This window comes from Phasianus colchicus, chromosome 15, assembly GCF_987193195.1.
Source record: "Phasianus colchicus chromosome 15, bPhaCol1.hap1.1, whole genome shotgun sequence".
Classification (NCBI taxonomy): Eukaryota; Metazoa; Chordata; class Aves; order Galliformes; family Phasianidae; genus Phasianus; species Phasianus colchicus.
The window spans coordinates 15819894-15832988 of record NC_143450.1 but is presented as its reverse complement, the minus strand read 5'-3'; the positions used below and the strand labels follow the sequence as shown (position 1 = coordinate 15832988).

At 49.1% G+C, this 13095-nt stretch overlaps 1 protein-coding gene across 1 annotated transcript; it reads right to left on the bottom strand.

Moving 5' to 3' along the window:
* Positions 1 to 203: 203 nt before the first annotated feature.
* NEUROG1 (neurogenin 1) lies at positions 204 to 1357 on the bottom strand. Its single transcript, XM_031597932.2, has 2 exons — positions 1264 to 1357; positions 204 to 1081 (listed from the first exon to the last, which is right to left on the bottom strand). Coding segments are annotated over exons 1-2 (540 nt in total). The 5' UTR covers positions 1266 to 1357; the 3' UTR covers positions 204 to 543.
* Positions 1358 to 13095: the final 11738 nt, after the last annotated feature.

The window sequence follows — 13095 nt, the reverse complement described above, 5'->3', positions numbered from 1 at the left end:
GAATGAACATCTTGAATAAATTAAACCGGCCCAATGGCTCAATACCCCGTGTGTGCTCCTGTTCTGAAGCAGGATCGTCTCGCCGGGGGTCAGCATCTATAATGCATGAGGCCTTCGGGTGAGGGTCCCATCGGGAGCGGTGCTGGGACCCCCGGGAGGAGCTGAGCCGCCCCGGGCGCGGGGGGGAGAGGGGGGGGGAGAGAATTAAGAGAGGAGGGGGTCGGTAGCGCGCTGAGCCCCGTGCTGCGCCCCGGGCCGCATCGGCCCCCTAAGCCTTTTCATCGTATTGTCAGGGCGTTCAAACCAAATTTTCATGCTCGTTTTTCTTCGCCGGAGAGCTACAAATTGTAAAATTGACTTTTCACCTCGTCTGCGGCAGCAAATCTGTCGCTTTTCTTTGCCGGGTTTTCCAAGTCGTATGGAAAACGAGGCGGGGGGGCGAAGGGAAAGGGCACCCCGGAGAGAGGGGCTGGGGGACGGGAGGGGCTGAAAAGTGCAACGGGATACGGAGAGGGGGGGGAACGGAGACAAGCGAGGGCTCGGCTAGCGGCAGGGAGCGCCCGGGGCGGCGGGGGGCAGCCCGCGGAAGGCCCTCAGGGCGTCCGAGGGGACGTAGCCGCAGTCCTCGGAGGTGGCCGGGCTGCTGGGACCGGAGGCGGAGGCGCAGAGCGAAGGGGCGGCCGGGGAACCGCTGGACAACCACGAACCGGCGTCGCTGCCGGGGCTGGGGGGCGCGGGGGGCCCGCGGAAGGCGGGAGGAGGAGGGAGGCACTGCTCGGCCAAACGGAGGGTCTCGGAGAGGGCCCAGATGTAGTTGTAAGCGAAGCGCAGGGTTTCGATTTTGGTGAGTTTGGTGTCGTCGGGGAAGGTCGGCAAGACGCTGCGGAGTTCATCGAGCGCGGCGTTGAGGTGGTGCATGCGGTTCCGCTCCCGGTCGTTGGCTTTCACCCGACGGCTCCGTTTGAGGGTGTGAAGCAAAGCTTCGGTCCGCGCCCGCGCACGGCCGCGTCTCCTCCGCCGCTCCCGCGGGGCTCCGGGCGGCTCCGAAACGCCGCCGCTGCTCGCCGCCTCCGCGGGCATCCTGCGGGAGAGAAGCCGGAGCCGTCAGTGAGCGGCAGGGGGAGCGAGGGGAAGGTGCTGAGAGGAGCGGGAAAGGGAGGGGAAAAAAATCTCCGAAAGTAACCCCAAGGAGGTACGGAGGGAGGGTGGGAGTGCTTGGCACGGCCGCACCGCCGCGCAGGTGCCTGTGTCCCCCGTACTCACATGGAAAGGCACTCCTGGGGCTGCGGTTAAGCAATAACGGTTTCGAAATAAATAGAGGAGAAAGCGGAGCTCCTCGCTGTAGGGGAAGGCAAAGCGGCCGCGGCTCCGCGAGGAGAAGAAAAAAAAAAATGGGAGAGAGAGCGGAAAAAAAAAAAAAAAAGCGCTCGCCGGCGAAAGGCGGGGCGGGGGGGAGAGCGGGGGGGGGACACGCGACCGCTGTTGTCTTTGAAGTGCTGCGGGCAGCGATCCGCTCGTGTGAGCGGCGGCTTTGGCACACGACGGCGCGGCAGCCCGTACTTATAGCGGCGGGCGGACAATGGCCCCGTGGCCGCCCCGCGGGGCCGCGCCGAGGCGGCAGGTCGGCCCCGTGCGCCGCGCCCTCCGGAGCGTGCCCGCAATTACCGCGGGCAGCCGCGCATCTGCCGCGCACCAAACCCCCCCCATAGCCCCCCCGAACACACACACACACACACACACGCATCTCGGGCTTTTGTCCCCCGAGGGCGGCCGGACAAAGCGGACGGGGGCACACGGGGGGGGGGGGTGACGGGGTCAGCGGTCCGATCCCATCGCTTTCCCCCTCGCCCCCCTCCTCGGGCTCTGGCCCTTCGCCGGTGGAGGTTGGGATCGCGGTGAGAAGGAAGGGTTGAGTCTAAGCTGCTGCAGGATGAGCCCCGTGAGCTTCGATTATTACTTTTTCCATCCATATCCCGACTGAGCGCTTCTCGGGGTTTTCCTTGCACCTTGTAGGTTCTCTACACGCCTCTATCAAAGTGAAAATATCCCGAAATTGGAAAGGTGGAACTCACGTTTAACTTCAAGAAATATTCTGAAGAATCACTCAAAGCAGTTCTTTTCCCTCTTACGCCTCCAAATACCTACGGGCACTTTGGCTTTCGCGTGTTTCACTTTGAAAAGGTTTTTGCAGGTGCTCAGTGAGTTAAAAACTCCCAATGACGCTCATCTTGGAGCCCGATGGTGTTTAAGGTCCCTTCAAACCTAAGACATTATAAAATTCGGCGTTTGTCGGTGTACAGAGACAACTCTGACAACTCTTTGTCTACGGATTCAAACAACCAACCGAAAAGAGCCGTGCTGCTCCCATTGAAAACAGCACATAATTGCTGCTAATCCCCACGAAGTGCCCACGGATCCCCACCTCGGACATTGCTCGGGAAGCAGCCAATGCGTTCCCCAGCTCTGACATCTGGCACAGTGCATCCCATGGATCAGCACTGCCTCATCATCAGCCCTCAGATACTCCTATCCTTGGATGATTTTCAGTTTCATCACCCATCAGTAGTCATTTTTAGGCTTCTGTGCCCAAACTCAGGTTTATTTAATTTGCCCGTATGTTAAATGTAGTTTCCTTCCCTCTCCTGTGATTTTCTTCTTTGGTGAACAGGGAGAACTGGCAGTGTAAGTCTTTATCTCAGCATTTTGACTTCACGGCCACCAACAATCTGCCTTGTGCTAAAAGGATCCCTTGCGGAAGTGAGCAATCTGCAAGTCCCTGGGTGATGAATATTAACGAGCCTCAAAACAGAAATAGTTTTCTAGTGGCTGAGCTTGGCACTTTGTAACATTTTATGGGTATACGGACCCGAAATGTGCAATATAACAGCAGAGAACCAGGCCTGGCTGTTCTTTGGGAGCCCTCTCCATCACCAGACCTGCAATTAGGCCGATGGTTTTAGGGCCCAAGCACACCTAAATGACTCCCTGCACTAAGTAGCTCCACTTCATTGAGCCACTCATGTCCCACAGTGGTGGCTTAGTGGGGTCGGCGGGCAGCGAGCTTTGCTGCAAAGCAGGGGAAAGTCAAAGGGGCTCAAAACTAAAGGTTATGGAAACATATGGCCAAAAATGTTCAACTTTTGTTAACATGCACTTTGCACATAGAGATATAAACTCCTGTGCTGCCTGCAACACTTTTATTGTCTTTTGTTTAGGTGTCTTTGAGCAGTCAATAGTTTATTCATTAAAATGTTTATGATTCCCCAGAGTTCCACAGACTTTGGCACAACCCATCACTTGTCTGAGCGTTTTGCAGTGAAAGCGCATTATTCATTAGTCCTTATCCATCATTTGCAGTTTGTCATTTGTTATTCTCTTGTTTTAAAAGTTTGTGCTCCAATCAAGGAGGGGAGAGAGCACCATGTGTCTCCGTGATCAGTCACAGCCATGAATAGCCCGAGCTGCAGTGAATGTTTCACAAACAACCCATAGGCTGAAATTTGTTTGCATAATCTATTCACTGCCTACTTATGAATAACGAATGCATTCACAGAACCAGAATTGTTTCAGGAAGCCTTCGCAAACAGAAAGAAGTGCTAAATATCTTGGATAATTTATTCCCGATGAATAATTCAACCCGTTCTATCGCAGCCAGTCTACTAATTTTGCAGATAAATTATTCAGCCAATGCAGATAATAGCTCCCACACCTTATGTGCCTGCTCCTGGGGATGTCGGCTGCCAAACTTTCCCCAAGTTTTCAGAGGTTGGGAAAGGAAAAATCCCCAAATGAAACAGGACCTTGGATTTTGCAGAACACGGTGCGTGTTCCCAGCATCTTGCTCATGGCCATATACTGAGTGTTATTCTTTGACAAGATCTCCTCTGCCTTGACATGAGAGCAGCCAGTCTCAGACAGGCTTGTAGATGCTGTTAGGTTCATTGTTAGAGCTCCAAGGAAGATAACCAGAAATACATCATCCATTTGTTTTGGGACACTTTGCTCTTGAAAAGCTTGAAGAGGTATTTTTGAGTGTGGAACTCACAGAAATAGATCTGGATCAGAAATGTTGTGGGCCTGTCCCCATACAGTGCATTCATCTGGTGATGGATGGCCTCAAGCATGAGGCCCTGGTGCTGGGTGGCATGGGGTGTATTGGGTCCTGTTTATGGCTAGACTGTGGAAAGATGGGGAATTTGGGAAGGTGAAGGAAAGTCTCCTGAGTGCAGCAGTGCTCAGCTCTGCTCTTCAAATGCATCATTTCCAGCATGGACATGGCTGGGCAGCCCATGCTTTGGTGCCAACTGTGCCTGGTGAAGCCGAACAGATCTCTGTGCCAGAAGTCAGCCTTGCATTCCAGCATGGACTGTGATGGCTAAAGTGGTTTTAGTGCTGCTCCTTCCCAAGCAGGGAATTGCCTGGCTCACAGTAAAGCTGCTCCCATGGTTAAGAGATGTCTTTGACACATTAGAGGTGCATTATTATTTTTTTAGGTTTAGGAGGCACATAGATGCAATAACTCACCAAACTAAGTGCTGTTATGTCAGCACGTAAGGGCTTAAACTGATGTTGAGAGGATCATCGAAGCAGCGTATCAACCAGGAAAACACTGCTTTTGTGCTTATTTGAGAGTGCGGCCGGAGCGAGAAGTCAGAGCTGCCTACAGAAGGTGAATTTGGGGGCACAACATGGCTGGTGGCTGAGCCATCACCTCGGGAGCACAAATCTCAACTTGCAGGAGAGAGGGGAAGGTCGCACTGCCTCACACCTGCAATGTCCAGGTTGATGCACTGCAAGCCCAATGCTGGAGAGATACACGCTCAGTGTTAGAGAGATACCTGCCCAATGTTGGGGAGACATGCACCCAACATTGCAGAGATACCCACCCAATAGTTGGAGAGATACTGACTCAATGTTGGAGAGATACCCACCAGACAGTTGGAGCTCACAGCCTGCAGGGAGGCAGTGGTAACCCTTCTAGCTCTCCCAGGTGAGGTCCTGCAGCTCAGGGGCTCTTTAGGAAGGACCTGGCCCATCCCATATCCACCCATAGCAGCGTATGGCCTCAGGACATGTGCTGGGTTCTGCTCTGGAACCCTGCACAAGGGGCTCAGCCCCTTCTGGAGGCTCTGTGAAAATAATGGGGATGTTTCATTTTCAGGTTTTAAACATGCAATACAACTTCTTTCTTTCTTTCTTTTTCTTTTCTTTCTTTCTTTCTTTTTTTTTTTTTTTTTGAAGGTGGGGGGAGTAGGTAAGTGATTGTTCCCTGCGAGCACAAATGTATTTTGTTTGTTGTAATTAAAATGTTTTAATGAGACAACCATAAAATCAACCATTAATTATTTTTTTTTCAAACACTTCTGCTTCCTTTTCAGCTAGGTCTATTTAGAAATAGTTTAGAGAGTAGCCTGCAGTTTTATTCTTTCTTCGGTATTATACACAGGAGTGGAGAAGTCATTTATAAATAATTACACAATGTTTTGGGTCTTTGGGTTTGTATAATATATCAAAGCGATTAGTACACGCATTGTTCCATTGTAAATGGTTTTTTTCCCTTCCTTTCAGTTTCACTTGCCTTGTCTTCTATCTAAACCTTTTTCGTGAAATCCTTTGTCTTCCTCATTCTTTTAGCTTGTTACAGTGCAGGGACATTCTTCTTATTCAAACACTCACAGCATGAGCAAAGAAAGCTACTTCTGTCGCATCTTAAGTTTTACCATAACTTTCTGGCATTTTCTTTTCTTCTAATTTTCCCAGACTACCGATAGGGTAATGAAGAATTATAACATACATCAATTATTGGTGCTCGCGGGGTATTATGCTCCTGAATTCAAGGGGAGATAAAGAAAAAAAAAAAAAAGAAAAAGAAAAGAAAGAAAAAGAAAGAAAAAAAAAAAGCGTCACTTTCTGTGGTTTTGAGGCACATGGGAGAGGACCATGCACAGATTATTTATAACATCGTTCTGAGCATCAATTATGTTTGACTCCTGCGGCCACTTCCTTGTCCCACTGGTTTTACGGCCAGAAGGAATCATTTTTGTGTGTGGTAGCTGCAGCGTTTAACTTGTTTCTTTTATGAGGAGCCCAAACAATGCACCTTCAGCCAAACAATCCATCTCCCCAAATAATAGCCCCAACGTCCGTCAAGCGCTCAGCGCTGGGAAATAGACTCTCAACGTTAAAGGGAGATAGGAATAAAGCTTGGGGCTGGAGGGCTGGGCTCTGGGGGCATTGTGGTGTGGTGATGCCATTCCTGCTGTCCTCATGGGCACCCCAAGAGCTGGGCTGCATCCAGAGTGGCCCCGAGGGTCCCACAGCCCAACCTGGGCCATGTACTGGGGCAGCCCTGCTGCTGGATGTGCTCCTCCAGCCCTTCCCAGCCTCCCCTGTCTGCCGGGAGAAACGCAATTAGGATGTCACCTCCAAGAAATGAACCCTTTTCCCCCACCTTATTGTGTGAGAAGTCTTTCTTCTCTCTCTCTCTTTTTTTTTCCCTCTATCCACCTTGTCCCGCCCACAGTTCCCCCTTTTGTTGATTTGTGTTTTGTCGATTGGAGCTAGAACGTTTATCCGAAAAGAGAGGGATGAAATTCATTGACTGCAGTGCAAATGTGCAAAGCAGAAAGCTTAAGTGCGGTTTCCTTTTATAACTTTCTTATCAATCATTCAGTTCAGGAGCAGCTTTTCTTTATATCCTTTTTCCTTTTCCTCTTCCCCTTCTCTTTCCTATTCTTCCTTCCTTCCTTCCTTCCTTCCTTCCTTCCTTCCTTCCTTCCTTCCTTCCTTCCTTCCTTCCTTCCTTCCTTCCTTCCTTCCTTCCTTCCTTCCTTCCTTCCTTCCGTCATTTCTTTCCCTCTCCTCTCCTCTCCTCTCCTCTCCTCTCCTCTCCTCTCCTCTCCTCTCCTCTCCTCTCCTCTCCTCTCCTCTCCTCTCCTCTCCTCTCCTCTCCTCTCCCCTATTCAATTACATCAAAGATATCAGTGAAGACCTGAAGCAATATAACTGTTTGATGCATCACACCTGAGCTCTTGGGGGTGTTTCAGGCCCCCCAGTGCTGGGCTGGGTTTGCAGGGCTGAGCATGGAGCTCTGGGACCACCAGCAGCCACGGGTCCACACTGCCTGCTGTGGGGCTGGGGATTTGCTGCCATTTGCATAGCAGGTGTTGGGTTCTGGGTCTTTCTTCCTTAAGGGAATTTTAATACGGGATAAATTACCCGGAATTAGGAGGAGGCAGGCAACAAGAAAAGCACTCGTGGAGTCTCCTCCCGGTCACGGCGGGAGAAACGAAGAGAATGGCAGAAAGAAAAGGAGAAAAGCCCCAAAGCTGAGGATTTGGGGTAGGGGGTTGAGGCAGCTCTCATCCACTTCACCTGGAACTCAGGTTTGAATCTGGGATGTAACAGTCCCAGAGACAGCGGGATGACTGCTTGCCAGAGGATCTTCGGGTCGGAAGGTCTGGTGAGGAGGTTTAAGATGTTAATCCCTGGTATAATCCCTTCCCTGGCATTGTCTGTACAAGGGCTGCACTTGCCAAAGCACTGCCTGCTTCCTCCCAGGGCCAGGCTGGGGAGCAGCCCCATGTGTGTGCATCCACACACAGACACGTGAGTGAACATGCGTACACTACACTCAAAGAATGCTTATAAAAATAAATAAAATTAATTCATCTCAGCCAAAAGCAAACGTTAAATAACCTGTAGAGTTCCTCTGCTTTCTGGAATTTGAAGGAGTGCTTTGCACTGACTTAAACGGCCTGTAGCTACCCATTTAACTGGATTGCTTTGCAGTCCATTACCTTAGCACTAGATGTGCAGTGTATCTTTGTATGTCCCCATCCTTCAGGGACCAAAATACAGTTTTAACCATCTTCAGCTCTTGTTTGAATCCTCCCAGTGTCAGGGTGAGGAGCTGCAGAGAGCTGGGGAGGCTCAGTGCTGCTCTCCATCACTGACAGCTGAATTTCTTTCACTAATAATAACTCTGGGTATATATGAAAATAAAACAATAATAAAAAAATCCCAGAACAAAACAAAAAAAACCCCAACATCACGTTTAACTACAACAGTGAGAGAGTTAGAAAGATGGTGTAGGAACATGGTTAAGGGAAAGTAAATGTCTCAGGTGAGTTTTTCTTCCAGGGGCTGCATGCATTTGCACAGCCCTTGGCTAATGAGGGGAGACGAGCTTGGCTCTTGTGTTTCCGCTGAGCCTCTGCTGCAGGGATGCTGTGTTCTCTTACAATGAAAGTGTGTATTAAATTGCAATAAATTCCATGCTCACAGAAAATTGCAAAATAAGTACAATTGCTAATTGTTAAGTGAATGTACTTCTTGAGACTGTAGACTTCCCTTGGTTTTAACCCTCTTGGATGTAAGCCCGTAGGATTGATTCTTCTTTCAGAGCAGATTTAATGCACTGCTGGACTTGATCTTATTTCCACTTATTCTGCTGGGAATTAGAGATAATTTCTCTGGAGTCAGTGCAGCCAAACTCCTTCAAGGCAGCTGTCAGAGCTAGGAAAGTCTCTGAACCTCTAACCCTGCTGTGCAAACTGAGGAAGGGAGCCAGGCTGCAAGATCGCAGGGAAACATAATTCACAAGATTGCTTTATTTATATATTTATTTATTTGGTACTCGTAGTAGGGCTTTAAATACGTATGCAAATGGACCCCATTCCAAAGAGGTGTTTTTAATTAAAAGTAAATAAATAAGTGATGTATGATTTTAAAAAATATGCACTTAATGTAATTTATCCTTGTTAACCTGCTACCGACCAACTCAACCCAACCCAACCCAACCCAACCCAACCCAACCCAACCCAACCCAACCCAACCCAGCCGCACGTGTTGCACGCCAGGTGCTGGGAATCCAGCTCTTAATTTATTCACCCCTCCCACAACCTCCCCTAGAAAAGGGGCAGAGCCCAATCTTCCCGATTTGTAAGGGCCAGAAGTAGCCACACGGTGTCAGTCTCTACCCAGCAGCTGCTCCTCCGGCAGCCCTGCTCTGCACGCTGTGGATCTGGCGAAAGCCCCGCTGTCTGCTTCATGTAAGTGTGGAAAATCTTCTAAGCTTTTTTTTCGAAATGCGAGAAGTTGAAGGTTTTATGACTGCTGATACTTTATGACCGTTTTAAAATTTCCCTTTGATATCTACTGTGTGGTTCAGCCAAGTTCTTGTTGTTGCTTGTAGTGAATTGTTGCATGTAGTGAATTCTGTGAAGGATTATCTAAAAGAAAAAAAGATAAGATGGAAGACAGATTGGGGGGGGGGGGGGGGAGAAAAAGGCATTATCAGCTCTACATCTTATTTATGAGGGATGAGTCACAGCAGCAAGTTGCTACAGGGCTCAAGGTCCTGTCCAGCCCCTGGAGCTGCACACCCAGCTCTTCTCTCCTGTAGACTGCAATGCTGTAATTGCCCTTAAAGCAGAGCAGTTAGCATTTGGTCAGCTCTTTAGGTCATTGTGATACAGGCTGTGCCTCTAGTAAAACAGGAGGAATGTTTTCCTATGGGAAAGCAACAGCTTTCAATTTGTGTTTCAACTCTGTGCCCCTGAACTTGCTCTACTGCTCTAGTTGTCAGTTTGTATAAAAGTAATCAAGGCTTTGAGCAGTGAGCCTTTTTGGCAGGTGTGGTTGTGCCCAGGTGCCATTAGAACTGGGAGGAGCTTTTGGGTTGGGACTGGGGCCATGACAGCAGCGTGTGGTCCATATAAAACACTGGTGGGCAGATATTGTTGCTCTGATCATTACTGATCAGTTTGTGTTTTCCTATCTGTACATCCTATTCTCTTTTCCCTTATTTAAGAGGCTAGAAGTTTCACAGGCATGGTAAATCCAATGAGCCTTTATTTTCAAAATTCTTGTGCCAGGTGCCTTCAGATTCACAGGTGATCCTGATAATCTCATGCTCTCCATTAACTCTGCAGAGCCTGGGCAGAAGGGAAACGAGTCTCCTATGGGCTGGTGGCATTGCTTGAGGCCAGGTGTCACTACTTGGTGTTGATTACTGTAGTGAAGAGCTCCATTTCCCTGGCAGACTTTTCCTGCTGCTGTGTGGAAAAAAGGAGAGGGAACACTCATAGGGTTGAATATTGGAAAGGCAACGTTTGGCAACCTGGTTCCTGCTGGGGAGAAAGTGGTGCCTGACTTGAAGTTACTGGGTCAAGGAGCTCCAGGTGGGATTAGTTTTGCTAATGTATTTGCAGAAGTGTTAAGTCTTCAGGACTTAGAGAGGAAGCTGAAGTAAACCCCATAGAAAAATGTAAATTGTGTAATGATGGAGGTAATGGAAATGAATGGGCAGTAATGAGGCAAAATTCCTGGGGGACAAAGATGAAAAACTTCTGGGATTAGAAGAGAGCTCAAAATTACCAAAGTCTCTCTTTTTTTTTTTTTTTTTAAGCCTATGTAACATTTCTTTTCCCTCCTAAGCTTCTTTTTCTGGGAGTCCCTGAGTGTTCAGCTGCAGCATGCAGTACCTGGTAACCCAACAGAGCTGCAATTGATGGCTCTGCACAGAACCCTGCTTTGCCTTGCAGGTCTCTAACCATGGAATGATGCAGGGATCAGTTGCTTCAGAATCCTTAATTACACACAACAAAGAAAGGCAATTAGAGCTGTTTTGCTACTGTCATCCAGCAAATCTTGCAAGCCTCAAAACCCTTTTCTTGCTCCAAGATTTATGATGGGAGTAAATCATAATTAATTCCTGTAATTATCAGCCTCAAGCAAACGCCAGAAGTTTTCCTTTTTTTTTTTTTCCCCCCTTTGGGAGGGGAGAAGAGGATCTGAAGCTCCTCCGAAAGGACCTTGCCAACTCTTTTTGTTTAGTGGGAAGTAAAACAGAAGCCCAGATGTGACGATTGCTCAGGCCTTGGCTGCCTGTCACCCTGTGTCACATCATGTCATCCCTCCCCCTCCAGGTCCCACATGCCTACTTGGAGCAGCTCCTGTTGGGCTGAGTGCCCTCTGCCCAAAGAGCTGATAATGTAAACAGGCAAAAGATGAGAGAAAAATCAAAGGGGAGATGAGTGCTTTGCAGAGGTTGGCAAAAGGATCAGAAATGCAACATGTTGTTTATGCTTCATAAGATAAATGATAGTGCATGTTGCATGTCTGGAAAGCATTCCCTCCAGGGATCTTGGCTTTCTTTTGATGTTTGGATGATGATCTGCTTATACCCAGCAAGAGAGAGCAAGTCATCTTCTTGAGGCCAGGATGATAGTGTGCATGTGTGATTTTTAACTTTTCCTGTCCCTGTTAGGAAGTCCAGCAGTCAGGTCTAAGGCTGTGAACCAAGCACAACACCTGGAGAACATCAGCTGGGCTGGGGCTGGCTGGGAGGAGCAGGAGGGTGAGGCTGCCATGTGGCTGCGTGGGCCAGAGACCCCTTGTGCTGAAGGTTTGGGGTGTGCTGTGCAGTGACTCAGTGCCCTGTGCAGATGGGATGGATGTGGCTCTGCAGGCATGGTGGCAGCCACGTGTCCTCTTGCACACTGTGCCCTGAGTGTGCATAAGACCCTGCATTTGCAGGCTGACAACTGTGCATAAGACCCTGCATTTGCAGGCTGACAACTGTGCATAAGTGTACTTGGAGCAGTGTTCCCCAAATCCACCACGCAGCAGAATGGCTGTGTTTTCTGTGCTTTAGGGGCTTCCCATGCTCGGGTAAGGAAATGCAAGTTTATTTTTGCAGAGCATTCCCATCAGCAGCAGTGCAATGAGCTGATTTATCCTGCATGCAGCCCTGGGGCTTTGGAGGTATCCCAGAGCTGTCTGAGAGGATTTCGGTTGCCACTAGATGTCCTTTCAGCCCTGCTTTCCTCCAGCACGGCAACTGGAACTGTTGGCTCAAGCCAGAAAGTGCTGAACCTGGGCTGCTGGTCACCCTCCCAGATTCTGTCCTGCTTTGTCTTGTGTCCTGCAGGCTAACAGGGGTGAGGATGCCTGGAAAAAAAAATCCAGAAGCCAACTTATGGTTTTGTGCTGGATGTTAAATGTTTTAGTGCTGCTCGTGAATTGAGAGCTGCTGTGGCACTGCCATCTGGGCAGGGTGCTTAGGCATGGTTGGGTGTCACTAATTGGGATAATGGGCAAGGGGGCAACCATGGGGGAGAAATAGAATCATAAAATCATGAAGGTTGGAAGAGACCATTAGAGGAGTTCAGCTGTCAATACATCACCATGTCTGCTAAACCACGTTCTGGTTACTGGGATATCTTAAAGATATCTGTAAAGATACCTTTTCTAGGCAAACTGAGCACTTCCCAGGGGCCGCTCAGCTCTTAGCAGTCTGGGGTTGGAAGGGATCTGGTGGATAACTGTGTTTGACAGAGCAGGCGAGGGCAGTGAAAGCTGCAGAGATCCTCAGAAATACATGCGGTTCCATTTGTGTTCACACACCTCCGACAGATGGGAGCAAACAGCAGAAATCCCAGCGTGAGTGCTTCAATGGAAATGTTACAGAGTGCTGAAACTGGAAGCCATTCTGAAATGAAGTCAGTGTGGCTGAGACTTGTGAAATAGGCTGCCCAACCCCCCCTGGATCCAGAACCCAAATTTGGCCACAAACATTCAGCCTCTTGCCAGAGGTGCTGAGCGAATTGCAGTCAGTGAGGTCTTTGGATGCTGTGCATCTGGGTCTGATGCTTCATTCTTCAAAGCTGACTTTGGTGTGGGGGGGTGGGGAGTAGGAAGTGTGACTGGTGTTTCTTTAGACTTGATGGGGAGTGTGCTCTGGAAGTGCCTGGGCTCATAGCAGAGCCTGCTGAATCATGCTGGATTGCAGAGGCTGCTCACCATGTCAAGGCACAGTGACCCTGGATGGGGTGCTGGTTTTATTCTCAATTGCTCCTGTTTCTGCCAATGGGGGTCAGTGAGGGCTAAGCCTGATGTTTAATTGATTTAGGAGCTCAGGGACATGGCAGCAGTGGGACTGTGCTGTCCCACACACGACATCAAACCGCTGCTGCTTAATAAACTTTTTGTCCATTGCTGGCCTGGACCAATATATGAGCAAGTGAAAGGCAAGTGGTGAAAGGATCTGTATAATATTACTAATCCCATGTAGTGTGCTTGCTGAAGAGG